The sequence below is a fragment of the Labeo rohita genome, chromosome 8 (assembly GCF_022985175.1).
Source record: "Labeo rohita strain BAU-BD-2019 chromosome 8, IGBB_LRoh.1.0, whole genome shotgun sequence".
In the NCBI taxonomy this organism is placed as follows: domain Eukaryota; kingdom Metazoa; phylum Chordata; class Actinopteri; order Cypriniformes; family Cyprinidae; genus Labeo; species Labeo rohita.
Genome location: NC_066876.1, coordinates 29,046,294 through 29,065,180, shown reverse-complemented (window position 1 = coordinate 29,065,180; position 18,887 = coordinate 29,046,294). Strand labels below are relative to the sequence as shown.

The window sequence follows — 18,887 nt, the reverse complement described above, 5'->3', positions numbered from 1 at the left end:
AAAAAAAAAATTATACTGACTCCAAGCTTTTATATGGTATAGTGTATAATGTTACAAAAGATTTTTATTTCAGATAAATGCTGATCTTTGGATTTTTATATTCGTCAAAGAATTCTGAAAGAAAAAATACTCAGCTGTTTTAAATATTGATAATAAATGTTTCTTGAACAGCAAATCAGCATATTAGACTGATTTCTGAAGGATCATGTGACACTGAAGACTGGAGTAATGATTCTGAATATTTAGCTTTGATCACAGGAATAAATTACATTTTAAAATATATTCAAATAGAAAGCAGTTATTTTAAATAGTAAATATATTTCAGAATTTTAGAGTTTTTACTGTACTTTGGATCAAATAAATGCAGGCTTAGTGAGCAGAAGAGACTTCTTTAAAAAACATGCTGTTCAAAAAATGTTTGAGAAACATAAAATGTAAATTTTATACTCACTGACTATCTTTTTATACAACCCAAGCTTCAAGAGGTGTGACACGTCATGCCTGGTTTGTCAGCAATGTCATTGGCTGTCATGTACCCATGTCAAGGTCAAATGACGATACAGATTATTTCAGTGAATAATGACTGAAATTTTACTATTGTTGCTCACACTAACCTCTTTTATGAGTTTAGAAGACCTGGAATATAGTGAAATGGGTATGGATTACTTTTAAGAAGCATGAACATCTTTTTTGTTTAAAAAAAAAAAAATTGTATCATGGAACGATATAAAGTTGATCAAATGATGACAGCATTTTCATTTTTGTGTTAAAAAAGTCAGAACACTATGCATTTTAAATACAGATTTTTTTATTGAGTCAACTGTAACAGGCTTTTTATCCAAAGCAGAAACCACTAAAAAACAACAATAAGGCAAAAGGAGATGTAAACTTAATTGCAAACTGTAAACCTGACCTAAAGGTCAGACATAAGACAAACTACACAAGCCAACGATGAATCAGACACCTGTGTACAAGAAGACTCAGAATATGTTCTGGAGTGCCAGTTCTCATTAAGATACAGGCTGTGTTTCAGGGATGTTATCTCATGGGCTTTACATTAATGGTGTCGTTGGAAGTGACATAATTTAAGGAGAGTGTAGAACAATCCACTTTGCATGTGTACATGTTTGTTTAGTCAGCCATCACTCCCTCTTTAATAAGGTTCAGCTCATAGCACAGGGTCTCGTAGCGGTAGGCCATGCGAATCTGAGCCACGTTGGTTTTGCGAATGTCATTGCCTTCGGGACCGTCCTTCAGGTAGTTGGAACCAAGGAAGTGAATCTTTTCCTGTTTGTGTGAAAAAAAAAGAACATGTTGCAGTGTCAAGTCACCTTTTTCTATAGGGTTTTATACAATACATATTGTGTCACAGACATAAAAATAGCAGAATCAAACACATTATGGAAATTATGGAAACTGAACTATGAAGACAATTTAGATTCTGCTGTAAAGCAGCTCTAATAGACAGCAGTGTCATCATTTGTCATTAAAGAAAGGTTAGATCAATAACAGTGAAGTTCATCAATTTTAAATTAGTTAAATTCAGCTGTACGTCTACAAAAGGCAGCAATGTCGTTATTAATTTTGTATCAGTACAATGTTGATTCAATTCACTATAATGCTAGTGTTGATATTAATAATAATATAATGATAATAAGTGTGATTAACAAGATTAAAATAATTTACAATTATTAATCAGATATAGAATCATTATGTTCTTGCTCTGAAGTGTAAAAAGCCAACAAAACATTAAGATCAGTGTTGTTATTGTTAATTAAACCTAGTCAAAATAGTTGTTGTTAATAACAATTTAATAAAATAAAATATAAATATGAGATGAAAACCCTAAACTTAAACATTAGAAATGTAAAAACAAAACATGGTTACTACACTTTTACTACAGTAAAACCACAGTTAATATTTTTCTAAAGAGATTTGTATTTGTGTATACTTTCTTTTTTATGTTTTGTACTGTTTAATAAAAGAAAAGAAGTGAGAAAAAAGATTCCGCACTCTTAAGTTCCAATCTAAATCAAATGATCTGCGCTCCAAAGTTCTAATCTGAATCAAAAGATTCACAAACCCACTCTGAAGTTCCAATTTAAATCATGTGATTCGTGATACGCAAATCTAAATCAAATGATTCTCGCACCTGCATCAAAGTCCTGATCTTAATCAAATGATTCACAAACCTGCATTGAAGTCCCAACCTAAATCAAATGATTTGTGATCTGCGCTCTGAAGTTCCAATCTAAACCAAAAGATTTATGAACCAGCTCCGAACGTCCAATCTAAATCAAATGATTTGCGCTCCGAAGTTCAATCTGAATCAAAAGATTCATGAATCCACTACGAAGTTCCGATTTAAATCAAAACGATTCACGATAAGTAAAGTTCCAATCTAAATCAAATGATACGTGCACCTGCATCAAAGTCCCAATCTGAATCAAATGATTCATTAACCTGCATCAAAGTCCTGACCTAAATCAAATGATTTGTGATCCGTTCTCTGAAGTTCCGATCTGAACCAAAAGATTCATAAACCTGCTCTGAAGTTCCAATCTAAATCAAATGATTTGCACTCCGAAGTTCCAATCTAAATCAAAAGATTCATGAACCCACTCCGAAGTTCCGATTTAAAACAAATGATTCACAAAAAGTGAGGTTCATCGAAGTCCCGACCTAAATCAAATGATTCACGATTTGAAGTTCTGATCTGAACGAAAAGATTCATGAACCCAATCTGAAGATTCAATCTAAATCAAATGATTTGCACCCCAAAGTTCCAATCTGAATCAAATGATTCACAATACGCGATCCGATTGTAGCGCTTCAAAACGGTGAATTATTTTGCGATGCAATGGTTTGATTCAGAGTTTTGAAAAGCTCTGTTATACTCATCAGCATATGTGCTTTGTAAAATCATTACAGGCGATGCTGAAATTTGAAAATGAATGGCTCTGTTGATCTGAATATATTTTCATCTTTTTCAAACCTAAAATCAGCAAGCTTTATTTTGGCAGGTTGCCTGCAAGTAAGTATATGTGCTGCCGGGTTTAGCGCTGCCGAATGCATTTTGTGCAGTATTACAGTTAGTCAGTCTAAACTGGTGATTGTGCATTAACAGCTGCCCACCATATCAGTGCGCAAATAAATGGTCTGAACTTATTTATCCAGCACATTTTTATTTTGGCCGCACATGTGCACCTCTCCATATACACGTTATTACACTATTAGTTCAAAAACTTAAACATTTGCAATATTATAACAAAATATACCTTGTGTCTAGATCAGTGAAATTATGCATATGTAAATAAATAAAAAAAAAACAATCATAATGTTTAGTTCAAGTGACCTCACCTCAGTAGACAGGCCGCTCTGGAGAACACTGTTTCTGGCAATCTCACACATGTCACAGGTGCTGAGTTTGAACACCTGGGCTGCAATGGCATACTCCTCCATAAGGGGCTCCTAATGATGCAGGATTCAGATAAAAGCACAGATATGAAATGAAATAAGCGAGGGAAAAGAATGATCTAAATTTGCACATATGGAAAGCAATGACGCCACACCTTAGTGTAGTGGAACTGCATGGGGTCGTCAGTGGACAGAGAGACCATCAGTCCCTTTTGGTGGAACTCCAGCAGAGGGTTCTTGTTGTACTCTAGGAACAGACTGTTGTTGCTAAGTGGGGACATGGCAATGGGGACCTGGGTCAGGTAGTACAGATACTGCAGGACAGGGCTCTGTGGAACGTGAGGAGACAGTGAGTGTTGTGTTTCTTGTATATATTTTGAAGACAGAGAAAGTGGTCAGGGTAAATGCTGTATTAACCTTCTTGAGGTTGAGACCATGAGAGATGTTGTCTGCAGTCATGAAACAGGCCAGCAGGTGAGTGACAGCTCCAGCTTCACCACAGTGAGGTCTGAACTGGAATGTGTTCATTCCTCTCTCCCTGCATGCATAAAACACACAGCACATAGTAAATTGCATCTTAGTGCAAGTTATCTTAAAAAAATAACCTGACACGTTCAAGGTCCAGAAAGGTATAGTAAGGACGTTGATAAAATAGTCAATGTAACATCAGTGGAAGCGAAGAATATTCGTTGTTTTTGTTTCTTTTCTTCAGTTGAACCACTGATGTCGCATGGACTGTTTTATCGATTTCCTTACTACCTTTCTGTGACTTGAATGTGAAAGTTTCGTTTCTGTCTTTGCAGGGTCAGAAAGCTCTCAGATTTCATCATCTTAAAGGAATCATGAATTGAGAAACCAAAATCCCCTTGATCTTTTGACATATAAGAGGTCATTGTACTATAAAAACATCCTGTAAGTTTCAGAACTCAAAACTGCAAAAATGCAGTCTGCCAAAACGATTGCTTTTGGAATGTTCTACTCTATGATGTAATAGGCAGATAAGCATTGCCTCCGCAGAAGAAGATTGATATCGCTGCCTGTTTAGCCCCACCCACCAATTTGCGCATAGTGTTTACCGCAGGAATACGCAAAAACCAAACAATAAAGATGGCTTTGAAAACAACAGGATGCTCTGCAGTGCCAATTTGTGGAAAAACGGTCTTGGCATTGCCCTCTTTCTGATCCCAGTGTTAGAAAATAATAAATAATAAATAATGGATAAACTTTATTTTTAATGAAGCTCCAGATCACGTCAGTAAGAACTCAGTCCTTTCTTTACTTCATTTTACCACAGATTATTTTACAATTACCCATAGTGTCAGAAGCCTCTCAGATTTCATCATGTCAAAGGGGTCATGAACTGAGAAACCAAAATACCCTTGATCTTTTGACATATAAGAGGTCATTCTACTATAAAAACATCTGAAACATAAGTTTCAGAACTCAAAACCTTGTTGTTAGTCCAAAAACAGCCTATACTGAATGGAGTCTGCCAAAACGACCGCTTTTGGAATGTTCTACTCTATGATGTAATAGGCAGATAAGCACCGCCTCCTCAGAAGATTGACATTGCTGCCTATTTAGCTCTGCCCACCAATTTGTGCACAGTGTAGACCGCAGGTCTATGCAAAAACCAAACGACAAAGATGGCTTTGGAAACAACAGGATGCTCTGCAGTGCCATTTTGTGGAAAAGTGGAACAGTCTTGCATGTCAAAGGCTTTGCATTAAAACAATGAGGAAAAAAAAAACTTAAATAACCTGTAGGAAAAATACACACACACATCTTAAGAAAGCAGAATAATGTAAGTGGATTTTGTGATTGTGCCATTGAACGATTACATAATTGTGGCATTTGTAATTTTTATCACGGCTACAAATTCGATTAATTGTGCAGTCCTAACCGGAGCGACTCAATTCAACCCACAGACATAAAAAACAACCCGCGGCAACAGTGTTAAAGAAGCACAATTCCACTGGAAAACTGCGGACATGGCAAAACTGGTCACAGTGGCATCCATCTATGAGGAATGAATGTACGCTGTTAACCAATCACAGAAGTGGGCGTTTACTTCCGAGTCTACAATCCGCCACACCTACTCAAACAGAGAATTCTGCTGAGGGGGGGATAAAAGCAGGATCAAAGTTATTACTTCTAAATTGCATTTTTTGATATAAAAATCTTGATAGCATTAAAAGAGGACATCAGAGAACAGCAGAAAATAAAAAAACAAAAGGAGTTCATGAGCCCTTTAATATGTGTTCAAAGATGACTGAAGGTCTTACAAGTTTGGAACGACATGAGGGTGAGTAATTAACGATAGAATTGTACTTTTGCGTGAACTATCCCTTTAAATTATTGGCTGTAATGATGGTAGCAAGCACAACAATTATCCAATCTACAAAGCTGCTTTGTGTGTTATTGGAATACTCACTTGCGCAGCTGGTTGATTCGGGCAATGTTTGCATACATGTAGTAAATCCAATAAGTGTATGATGGGTTCTTCACGATGTCCCACTCCTCAGGTTTAGGGCTCTTTGTGGAGAACATGTGACCACTGTGTTTGGACTCATCATCCACACTATCAAAGGCAGTCACCTGTACAAAACGCAGGAATGAAGGGGTTAACAGGCTACAGTAATATTGTGAAATATTATTATATTTTAATATATTTAATATATATTTAATTTTATATTATTTCCTGTGATCAAAGCTGAATTTTCAGCATCATTACTCCAATCTTCAGTGTCACACGATCCTTCAGAAATCACTCTAATATGCTGATTTGTTGCTCAAGAAACATTTATTATCAACACTGAAAACATTTTTTTTGGAAGCCATGATACATTTTTTTCAAGATTTGTGTAATGAATAGTTTAAAAAACAAACAATGTTTTCGTAACATTACGAATGTCTTTCCCATCATTTTTGGTCAATTTAATGCATCCTTACAAAAAAAAAAAAAAAAAACGGTAGTATGTGACAAAAAATAAAAAATAAATTTCCAGATTGACTCACATGCTTCAAGAAGACACTAAGCTCTGGGTTGGAGTTTGGATCAATGGTGGCCTGGAAAACAGGGAGGAAGATGTTTTCCAGCATCTTTCCAAAGTGTGGCACAAAGTTCCTGCCTCTGAAAATGTCACTAAATGGGGACATGAGATAAACTATTAGTACAGTTTCCATGAAGCCTGAGTGTGAGAAGTGAAATAGGTTCACATACTAGATTCTCGGCACTTGGATCATCCACTTGAGGTGAGGAGAGAAGACTCTGTGCTTGTTAAACCAGCTTGCAAGCTTAGTCCACTCATTAGGGTTACAGCCATAGATGGAGAGACGAGGCTCTGCATACTGGTATCTGGCATCCTCCAGGTCACTAGCAACTTCCTATGAGATTTCAGAGATTAAGGCTGATTTGATTGGTTTCCCGATAGTGTAAATAAGTAACGCCATGGTTCACCAAAGTCTTACCTTAATAATGGTGGCAAAATACTCTCCGGATATGTGGTTTTCAGTCTTCAGATAAAGATCACGCAGCTCACTGGCACCCACGGGGTTGTATTTAGCATTGAATTTATCAAAACGCTGGAAGGTTTGCCTGCCCTGCATGAAGTAAAGTGAGAAATAACTGTAAATAACTTAGGAGTCATCACAAATAACAGTTCTTGTAAGCAATTAGGAGTGCTAAGAATGCTGTCAAAACAGCTGAGGATATGCAGAGCGGATTTTGTAACTCATGTGATGGCTTAAAAATAGAGCACATAACAACTGCATAATGAGCACTGCATAGTGCTATAGGAGCACTTTGACATATTATTTCTAGTTCTGAACTTCTGTGGTGATTCTCTATGTATTGTCTTCCCATGACTGTGTAAAAAAACATATATGTGACCCTGGACCACAAAACCAGTCATAAGGGTCAATTTTTTTAATTAAAAAAAAAAAGAATAAATAAGATTTCCATTGATGTATGGTTTGTTAGGATAGGACAATATTTGTCCGAGATACAACTATTTAGTAATCTGCAATCTGAGGTTGCAAAAATATCTAAATATTGAGAAAATCATCTTTAAAGTTGTCCAGATGAAGTTCTTAGCAATGCATATTGCTAATCAGAAATTACGTTTTGATATATTTATGGTAGGAAATATACAAAATAATTTCATGGAACATGATCTTTACTTAATATCCTTTTATATGATTTTTGGCATAAAACAAAAATGGATAATTTTGACCCATACAATTTATTGTTGGCTATTGCTACAAATATACCAGTGCAACTTATGACTGGTTTTGTGGTCTAGGGTCACATATGATGTGTTGTGTGATACTTACAGCATGCACATCCAGGGAATCTACAGTCAGATCATAGGGGTGCAGGTTAAGAGATGCAAAGAGCTCCTTCATGGTCATTTCTTTGCCCTTCAAATTGTGCACCACACGATCCGCATCCACGCGGTAGGACTTTTTGATGAAGCGGAGGAGATGCTTCTGGTTCATGCAGGCAGCAGCGTGGATGTGAGTATCGACCTACAATAACAACAGCATAACCGTCAACATTTGTGGTGGGTTGACTGCAAATTAATTCAGTTTAAATGACATACTGAAGTCGCACCTTTCTGCAGTTGTAAAAGTCTCTGTGGGGATTTTTCTTCAACTCTTTCATTTCATCCATCTCGTTTAACATCTCATGCACATTGAATTTTGACATGAGGAACTTCAGACGACGATGAGTGTATGTCTTTCTGAGAAACCAAACACAAGAATCCGTTAACATTTTTAATAAGATAATATTAAGCAGCATGAAAAGAAATGTTTCTTGAGCACCAAATCACAAATCAACATTCATAATAATTTCTGAAGATCATGTGAGTAATACAGGCCATTCTACAGAATTGGTCCAAAGTCCAAGAACTGGTCCATTGGTCCAAGAGTTACAAACGTCTTGAAAAAAAGTGTCATTTTCTAAAAAAAAAAAAAAAAAAAAAGTGTGTATGCAAAATGTCTATCATCCAAGCTACACATTTCTAGCAATTGTGCAGTTAATTCCCATATTGGATTCTCAGAAAGTTTTGGAATATTTGTCCTCTCCCCAAATTTTGTCACTACTGAAACACTGTAATATATAATTTTGTAAAAACGGTCTTATTAACCTATTATGATTTTGCTTACATCTACCTTGCTATTTTATTAAAAAAGTTTTCAGAGGTAAATCAATAACAATTACAATTTTAACAATTTATGAGATTTGTTGTATTTTGAAACCAATTTTTCTTTGTAAAAGGCAAAAAGTTTATCATACTGATTTTAAACTTTTTTATTAGTTTGAATATACAAACACTATCATAACATCTTAGTTAGCTATTACAGTTCTGAACAGTGGTACACATATAAAAACTAAACGTTATGGAATAACTCCCAAAAAAGTGTGCTTAATTGCAGAAAAAAGGTGTTCGGTAGTGATGTTCCTTAAAGTTACACACAGATTTTCAGACTTTTTAACACATTTACCTAAAAATGATGGAGCCTATTTTCTCACCATGAGAGAGAGTGACACATAAATATTTCCTAATCATAAATGTAGGGGTGTAGTTAAAATCAGTCTCAGCCGATGGATTAAAACATACACTGTTTTGGTAGTGACCTGAAAATTTGGAAGCAGCGGGACACATTCTTTTTACATAAAGTTTCATAATACACAAAGAAAATATAAAATAAATGTATTTTTTAACTTCACTTTTTTAAAACATTTTCAATATCATTTTTATATATTGAAATATAAGGGTTAGGGTTTGGGACAGCCACCACCCAATTGAAAGTACCTAATAAATTAAAGCTTACTAATATTTTAAATATTATTGTGGGTTTCAATAGATAATAGAAGGATCATAGTAAACATCTTGGATTTGAATACTAATGCTTTTTAAATGTGTTTTTTGTTTGTGGGACAGCAGTTTGCACCAATTCTGTAAAATGGCCCATATAGGGAGAGAGAAAGAGAGATCGACATAGTGACATCAAAAATGGAAAATGAGAGAATACAGATTATAGATCTGCACTGATATCATGAACTCACGTTGGGCCCTGAGCAATCAAGGCTATGAGGAAGTTCATGTCGTCGATGAAGGTGGCAAGGTCTGGCCCGGGGTGGTTTAGAGGCTGGTGTTTATCAGCAGATTCTGCATCTTTGTAGACATAGATAACACCATCCTTCATGCGAGCAACATAGCCGAGGTTAGGTGGGAAGTCCTTTGTGCAGAAAGGATCCTCACCAGACTTAGGAGGAGAGGTGAAGACTGCAACACAACAGTAATGTTATATTTCTTTGCATTCAACAAATACAGCCACTCTTCAGTTACCAAACACAGTGAAACAGTGAAAGAGAACTATTAAGACAACTATGTTAAATCAAAATTATTTTTCTGTTATTACCTGGGAGCACCTGATCCTCAGGTTTCCACTGCTCTCCTTCAATCTTGCGTAGGAACTCAGAGGGAGTGTTGGGGAATTTCTGGAAAGCCAGCCTCATGTACTTCTCTCTGATGATCAGGGCACGGTACAGACCTTTACAGGCCAGCTCAAAGTCATCCATGGTCACCTGCAGAACAGAGGAAGGAATGTCTATATTTCTGAATGGAAAAGTGATATGTTGACAAATGCACGGACTGGGTGACACTATATTTAAAAGCCATCATCTCCTTGACGTCATGCTGGGGTAGATGAGTTTGAATCTTAGATAAGAGTATGGCAAGAACTGATGACTGCATGTGAAAGAACTGCATGTGAAACTGGAATTGCTTAACTCTCATAAATCCCCTACTAAATGTCAGATATAGATTTCAGAAACCATATCCAGGGATGCGCTACAGCTGCTAAGATAGCGAGACTCCTTGGCTGATCTATTTCAGCTGGCTAGTTACCTGCAAAGGGCAGTGAGTAAATCAAAACTTGCATAACATGTACATGTTCCAGTCTGTTCCTGGAAGTTACAAGTTGGAACATACCCCAGCAGCGTAGTCGCCAGTGATGGCCACTCTCTGGAAGTGAGGGACCTCCAGGTAGGTTGGTTTTTCTTCCAGCACGGGAAGGAGGCGATTGAGATACTTTTTACTGTGTAGGGATTGATTAAAGATTAGGTTAGGATGGACCTTTTAAACATAAAAGATATTTACATATAGTTCACAAGAGAAAATAATAGCTGAATTTATAAAAATGACCCCGTTCAAAAGTTAACATACGCTTGATTTTTAATACTATGTTGTTACCTGAATGATCCACAGCTGTGTTTTTTTGTTTAGTGATAGTTGTTCATGAGCCCCTTGTTTGTCCTGAATAGTTAAACTGCCCGCAGTTCTTCAGAAAAACCCTTCAGGTCCCACAAATTCTTTGGTTTTTTATCATTTTTGTGTATTTGAATCCTTTCCGACAATGACTGCATGATTTCGAGATCCATCTTTTCACACTGAGAACAACTGAGAGACTCATATGCAACTATTACAGAAGGTTCAAACGCTCACTGATGCTCCAGAAGGAAAAACAATGCATTAAGAGCCAGGGGGTGAAAACTTTTGATTAAAATGAAGTTGAATACATTTTTCTTATTTGCTTAAATACCATAATTTTTTCATTTAGTACTGCCCTTCAGAAGCTACAGAAGATACTTATCTGTTTCCCAGAAGACAAAATAAGTTAAATTGACCAAATATTCAACTTCAAAAAGTTCCCCTTCTGAAGTTCCTTCTGGAGCATCAGTGAGCGTTTGAACGTATTTTCTGTAATAGTTGCATATGAGTCCCTCAGTTGTCCTCAGTGTGAAAAGATGGATCTCAAAAATCATACAGTCATTGTTGGAAAGGATTCCAATACATAAAAATACTAAAAAAACAAAGAATTTGTACCAGATGGATTTTCGGAAGAACAGCAGGCTGCTTAACTGTTCAGGACAAACAAGGGACTCATAAATAAATAAAAAATAAATAAATAAAAAAAATGGTAAAATAATTTACATTTTGCAGATTCTGCTAGGTGTATGTAAACGTTTGACCTCAACTGTATATGCTAAAATAAACGCAAAACACAAAGTAGTTGTATTACCTTGAAAAAAAAAGTTTAAGAATGGTTTAGTTTTCAAAAAAAAAAAAACAACAAAACAAAAGGCGCGTTAGCCTCAGGATGTAACCATAGCAACAGTTTGACTGTAGATGGTTGTCGGATCAGTATTGGACGGTACATTAACAAAACGTAAGTGCACTGTCATTATTTTGTCCCTCTATTATAGATGTGCGTATCACAAAGACTCAGTTTGTGTACTTGTTTTGTCACAATGTTTTGTTTGAAAAGTCTTTAACGGCTTAACATTACTGTTCAAAACTAACGCGCTAAAAGATTTGGCTTGAGAATGTCAAAATATGGAAACGTATCCACTTTATTTTATGCGTCTAGCTGTTTTTTAGCTGTACAAAACAGCTTATATTGCTGCTTGATATGGTAAATTGGTGTGTCTTACCATGTTATTGTAAAGTATTATGTTAATTATGAACACACTGGTTTGTAGTGTAAACAGTTTTACCGTTTACTGGATATTATTCTCTCACTATTTCCCTATGGACCCTTTTCACAAGCCTGTGATGACGCGTTTCAACGGTCATCATCATCATAAATCCTTTAAAGTTTTTTATATTTTGATTTTTAAAAATATGTTTGTACATTTACAACACTATACTTCGTATTATATCACCTTTTCATTAAGTAACAAAAAAAACTAGTTAAGGCTATGAGAGGGTGTTTCTAATGCCGCGTCTATGTGAGGGAAGGTAAATTTGACATTGTTCCCTCTTCTGACTGCCGATATCAGTCTCTCTTAATTTTTTTCCTTTGAGTAAAAGTCGTGAAAACACTACCGTGGAGTTTTTCTTTTGCTACTTGCGCAAATGGGAATGCCAAAAAACATTCACTGCTCTGGGATTTTAACCAACTATGACAACTTCCGCTATGAGAAACCCTGAAATGTGAGAAAGGCGGCTAATGGACCGGAAGTCTCGCCCATAGGCTTACTTCCTCATTAAAGAATAAGGTGGATAGTACATTTCCGAACGTAAAAACGCTTTACAATTAAATAAAATAATTAACAGCGGTTTAGACAAATGTGTTTTCGTTTAACAAATTATCCCTGGTGAAAAAAAACAGCATATGCTGGTAGGTATGTTTTGATGCTGGTTTAAGCTGGTCCTTTGCTGGTTCATGCTGGTCCTTGACCAGCAACATGACCAGCTTAAACCAACTAAGGACCAGCATAAACCAGCTAAGGACCAGCATAAACCAGCAAAGGACCAGCTTAAACCAGCATCAAAACCTACCTAACCAGCATCCCAGCATCAAAACATACCAACCAGCATATGCTGGTTTTTTCACCAGGGATGTGCTCTCACAGGTGGAGACTTCAGTTGTATCATGGCCTAGGGCGGTTGTATTTGACATAAAAGGGGCTCCCCTTCATGATTGTTGCCATGTTGAGACTACAGGTAAGTATTATTCACTTTACTTCGGTAGCCACACAGACCTTACTTAGTCTGGGTAGACGTCATGTTTAGACTTGATAAGTAGACAGTCTATACAATGCACTGTACCATACTGTTGACAATATTGCTGTTAAATACAGTATATTTCTACGTAGCATCAGTACCCTAAAACTTCTTATGCTGCATCCTCACCAAAAGATGTTAGTATATTAATTACCTAATCTACCTTAATTAAAAAAGAAAGTATATAACTTGTACACTGACCGCTTCTCCGCATCATCATCCTCGGTTACATGGTGGGCCAGCTCTTGGTTAAGGATAGGACAGTCTTCAGCCACATCAAACAGGGATATCTCATCACGGACATCATCATCTTTGGTCTCCGAAGCAAATACACGCTCTGCAAACGCACGCGTGCGATCATCCGTCTCTAATGATCAAAAAACAAAGCACGCAGCACAATAGTTTTAATTGAAAATTAAGGAGACAGAGGCCAACCAAAGCAAAATAAAAGAAGATGAAAACATGACTGAGATCTAAAAAGCCCAAAAAGATGCATAAAGTGAGAGCAAATGTTTTGATGATCTGAATATCATTTAAATATAAAATAAATTTTATACTCTAAAAGTCATATGACACTAAGTAAACAACCAACTTGTACTTATATATATATAAAGCATACAAATGATTATCCTTTAGACATTTGAGACTCTCATACTAATTGCTAACCAGAGCATGCTTTTGGCAAAAGTAAGACACTTTTTCAGAATGATTCAACTACTGAGTCACTGGGACCGCTAGCAATGATGGAACAAAATCTCCCATGCAGAGATGAACGAAACTATGACAGATTCATTAAGCCAAGACACACATCACCAACTAAAATCAGCACAACCCAAATCATGACTTAGAAATGAACAGATAAGAAGCTACGAGGCCTACATCTTAAAAGCTTTTTAAGAATCATGCACAGAAATGCACAACTTAGTCATTTGTTTGTTTATGAACTACACTGGGATGCAAAATATTTCTGATTCAGTACTCATTTAAAGCCATTTGTTTTCATAACAGTTCCAGCAAGAAAATTGATGTAAAAAGGAGTTTACATCAGTGCTACAAATGTACTTACTGCTTTAGTGACCTTAAACAAATGACTAATTTTTAATTGTTTTATGTCATAACATTTTTGGCTTACATTTTCCTACAATGTTTTGTGTCAGATTTTTGAACCCCATTGTATGTTTTCACCTAAAACAAACAAATGAATAAAATATACAGATGACGTTTAACATGTCGATCTCTGACGGGTTCCTTTATACTTACTCCCTTCTGATTATTCATTTCCACAGAGTGGGCAAGGAAGATCCAAAACATTGAAAAGAAAAGGTTATAGGTTAGACTGAATTAGTAACACATCAGAACTGTCATTTTAATCACATTTGAGGGATCACACATGCCACGTGACAAAAAAAAAAAAAAAAAACGGTTATATTAAATCATGAATTTTACAGTAAATTAGTGAATATGAACCATTGTATATACAAAAAGAAATTGCAATGAGGAGAAAGGATAAAAATAGAAAGTATAAAATTATGGTTTAAAAAATAAAAATAAAAAAGTCATGCTCATCATCAGTGTCTTTTTTTTTTTTCCCAAAGTTCCAAGATTGCCATCATCGTCACAAGAAATCAAACAAGACTTGACATTCCAGTTCATCACTATATGTTCTCTTCACAAAGAGGCAAACTTTTATTTGTTTTTGTTCACTTCCTATGTGAACAAATAACTTCACTTCATACATTTTTTTACTGGTCAAACTCAAATCATGGATGAATTTTGGTCCTGTGGAGCCCTCTTTTGTCACAATATTGAACAAAAAACAGGAAGTTAAATCACAAATTTGAGAACTAAGGGTGCGTCTCAGTCAGCTTCCTACTTGAGTTGTCAGTGTACTGATCAGGAATTCAGCCATTTTATCGGGGACATCGGATGTCAAATTTACTTTTACATGGTGTTTGCATATAAATGTGTCTTAGCAGTGTTTGAACACCAGTGTTGGGGGTAACACACTACAAGTAATGCAAGTTATATAATCTTATTACTTTTTCCAAGTAACTAGTAAAGTAACGCATTACTTTTTAATTGACAAGAAAATATAGTTACTTTTCACCCCATTTATTTATGAAAAGCTCTCCTGTCCCCATGTTGAGAGAAATCGGGAGTAATATGTTAGTTCTAGAATAAATGTGAACATGCATTAATTCATCTCACTCACAAAAAACAGATTCAGTATTCCTCAAAATGAATAAAAACTGTGAAATTCAACTCAGAATATGATGCAAACATGCAATAATTAAATATGTTAAATAATACAAATATCCTTTATGCATTTAATCCCATTGTATTAACCAATGTCTTTGCTGCGATGATCCAATTCAACCATACTAATAAGCAAAAATTACTCAAGATAATCTAACATTTGTTTTCCTTTTTTTATTGCTAAAGAGTTGACATTTTTTTCTTCTGCGGTCCACAGTACAGACGTGAATTTACTTTTCTCAATGCCTGAGGCTTTTGGTGTGAAAAGGCTTTTACATTTGCCAAAAATAGAACTTTTTATATTAAAAACAAACAAGCAAGCCCTGCCCAGATTTAAAAAGTAATGCATTACTTTCCATAAAAAGGAACTAAGTAATGTAATTAGTTACTTTTTTAGGGAGTAACTCAATATTGTAATGCATTACTTTTAAAAGTAACTTTCCCCAACACTGGTGAACACAACCATCCTACAATGACAAAAATCCATTCACTCCTTTTTTCTAATCCCCAAAAAACAAAGTCTCAATTATCAAGCCATGTCAAGCTCAATTATTTAGATTTTCTGAGTAGTAGGACGTCATACCACTCAAGCACTGCCCTGTCTTGTATTAGCATATTTCCGCCCTCAGTGCAGGGTAAACAGTAGCTCATTATCATTTAAAGAGACATGCACCGAAACGGGTTGCGCTGAACAGAGATGTTTTTGACAAGATAAAAAGGTGTTTTACGCAGTCATTGAGAAATATTAACCAAAGTATGTTGCAGACATTTCATTAAGACCCTAAAATATCATTCCAACTTGTGGAAAATGGGTATCCGATGTGACAACCTGTTATTTAATTATATTTTGAAATAAATATACATCACTATCCAGTAGTTAACATAATATAGCTAATATTCATAATGAATTTTTCAGCTAAAATTTTCCAGGGATGTAAAACATTCAAAGTATTTATAATAATGTACTTTAATGCGGCGCCGATAGCCTCGTAGTTGGTGTGCCGACATGTGGTGTGACTGTGCTTGCGGCGACCTGAATTCGATTCCCGTCTCGAGGTTCTTTGTTGGTCTCTCCCCCTTCTCTTCACCAAGTGCTTTCCTGTCTGCTGTCTACTGTCCTATCAAGAATGAAGGCAAAAGCCCAAAAACAAAACTTAAAAAAATAATAATAATGTACTTGAATTAGCATTTAAAAAGAAATGTCAGTAGTGACAGTGTACAACCAGGACTTTATCAAATTACTGGAAATAGTCCCAATCAATGTCCCATTGTGTAGTGAGCATGGGTCCTCACAAGTGCCCGAATTTGTTTACACAGTATGCTACTCCACACCCTAGGGAGCTAAATGAGACGCACCCATAGCTCAGCTAGAGCCCTGAATTACTCCCCCACTGGCCCAGACCACAATCCACCCTTAAAAAAAAATGTTCACCCAAAAATGAGAATTCTGTTCACTTTCTTCCCTCTGTTAAACAAGGTATTTTGAAGATGTTGGGTAACCAGACAATTGCTGGTGGCCATTGACTTCCATAGTATTTTTGTCCATATTATGCAACTGTTTGGTTCCCAACATTCTTCAAGATATCTTCTGAAAAGAATTTTCATTTTTGGCTGAACTGTTGCTTTAAGCACAATGTCATGGATCGTGACAACTAAACAAATAATTTGTTCATACTAAATAATACTCAACATCCCCTAGTCCACATTCCTCTGTTCTAAAACCTTCATTAAAAACCACACGCAGTGTATCCACCTGGAGTTCCATGGCCAATCTATTGGGATACGCCAGTATGGGATGGATTCTGAGATACCCATATCCACCAATTCATGCCCTTTCCAAACACACAAACAATCATCCGCCTTCGATTCCTCTCAATACTTACGCTTCTTCTCTGCTGGGTTAGTAAAATGTACCCATCAGACATGGGACAGGATTCATGTAGAGAGGTGCAAACGAAAGGTTATGGTCACAGACATGGACAATAACACACATTGAGCAAAACAGAAAACTTTAAGTCATTTTACTGAGTGTTACTTGCATAATTCACTAAAATGAATAGGAGAAATAGTTACAGAAGCACAGCCCCCATCCGCCGTTGGTCAGCCAAACAGATAGTCCCGCCCTAAACTCACACTGTCAACCTACAAACGACTGACTTCCTCCTGTCCAGCTTGATAATATGCAGAGACAAAAGTGTTCACATATAATAAATAGCATGTTTAACAGTGTGTTAGACTCAAGGGTTTTTAACATGGGTGTGAAATTAATAATCAGATGATTATAACTGTCCTGTGCTGCCTGTCCTCTCTGAAGCTCAGCCAATCCGTGGCCTTCCCTCCTGCTTTGAAATGATAATGTCTATTTTTAAACCTGGTGATATCAGTGACTGATATCCTATCACAGTCTGCAAATTTAAATTCAGATTATTCTTAGCCTGCACATGGAATGCAGCACATCTGAAATCAACCCAATATCCTACTTAGAAGAACAGAAAACAGCTGTGCTAATAAGTTTATAGTACATACACCTTGGATGATCTGCAAAATGTTAGTAATTTTAACATTTTATCTTAACATATTATGTTAAAATGAATAACATTTTGCAGATTCTGCACTGTGCATGTAAATGTATTACCACAACTGCACACGCTAGGGCTTGAAAACACTGGACAAACATTTATGATGTAAAAATAATCTTTAAGTGAGTTACGGCATGTCAAGGCACCAGCATGACATTTGAGTCACTGGAATCCGCTGACTAGCAAAAGGATCCTTGGCATTTTCAAGCATGGATCCATGTGCTGCATTCATAACTCATAAGCCTTCGAAACCTCTCTTACAATCACACCTAACAATCTTGCACATTGCCACAGCTGCAAAAAGCACCGTGTGAACTCCTGCATGCATGCATAAAAATATAAACCCTATTTGAAATTTTCAAGAAGGCATACAGATTACACTCTAGTATCTAAACAGCACCAACCCAACCACAGGTGTTGATGAAGTAATATCTCAAGCCTGAAAACCTAACACCTCTATTTTCATTCAGCCGCCATTTATTAAAATGTCAGGGGTACTGACACAGTTCCTGTCTTTGAATTAAAGTTCCAGAGATACTCTCATATACCAACACCACCAAAAATAGCGTTGTTGGAAAACCAAACCTCGCCTAGTGTACTTCTCGTACAAGCATCTAAGAGTTGATACGTACAAATAACTATTCGGACACTCCCATTCCTAGATTACGGTTTCTGCTGGAGATGACAATGCCGTCCAGATCTTACGCAACATATAAATAGTTTTTAAACCATTGTATGCCCATTATGTGATGCAAAACAAATTTCATAGTAATATGTGATGTTAAAACGAAATATTTTCTTTGTCCAGGTGGCGAATGGACACTCACCGGGCACAGCGACTTTGGGCATGTTGGCTGCTGGCTCTGACACTATCACTCGTCCTGTAGAAAGCTGGCCGGTCCGACACTGCTTCTCGGTAGCGGGAAAGTGTGCGGTTGGGCGCTACCCCGGGGCAATATTAAGCAGTGGTTGCCCAATGTAACCAGAGCCGCGTACTGGATATGAGGGGCTTGAGACTCTAGGATCTGTGTGTTCAACTCTATTTTAAGTTTTA

The 18,887-nt window shown here is 36.4% G+C and overlaps 1 protein-coding gene across 1 annotated transcript; it reads right to left on the bottom strand.

Moving 5' to 3' along the window:
* Positions 1–790: 790 nt before the first annotated feature.
* Positions 791–18,798, bottom strand: ampd1 (adenosine monophosphate deaminase 1 (isoform M)). Its single transcript, XM_051117234.1, has 15 exons — positions 14,259–18,798; positions 13,200–13,365; positions 10,422–10,527; positions 9,850–10,015; positions 9,494–9,713; positions 8,033–8,162; positions 7,753–7,947; positions 6,889–7,020; positions 6,641–6,804; positions 6,436–6,562; positions 5,852–6,015; positions 3,835–3,955; positions 3,573–3,746; positions 3,361–3,471; positions 791–1,287 (listed from the first exon to the last, which is right to left on the bottom strand). Exons 4-15 carry the CDS (start codon positions 10,007–10,009, stop codon positions 1,132–1,134), a joined length of 1,854 nt encoding a protein of 617 aa, XP_050973191.1. The 5' UTR covers positions 10,010–10,015; positions 10,422–10,527; positions 13,200–13,365; positions 14,259–18,798; the 3' UTR covers positions 791–1,131.
* Positions 18,799–18,887: the final 89 nt, after the last annotated feature.

Excerpts from the sequence above, each read along its gene's own strand:
- ampd1 (XM_051117234.1), bottom strand. The coding sequence starts at position 10,009 with ATGGATGACTTTGAGCTGGCCTGTAAAGGTCTGTACCGTGCCCTGATC. Across the intron at positions 6,563-6,640 it reads ATCCAAGTGCCGAGAATCTA|TGACATTTTCAGAGGCAGGA; the intron begins GTATGTGAACCT and ends GTCCCCATTTAG. Across the intron at positions 6,016-6,435 it reads TTAGTGTCTTCTTGAAGCAT|GTGACTGCCTTTGATAGTGT; the intron begins GTGAGTCAATCT and ends CGTTTTGTACAG.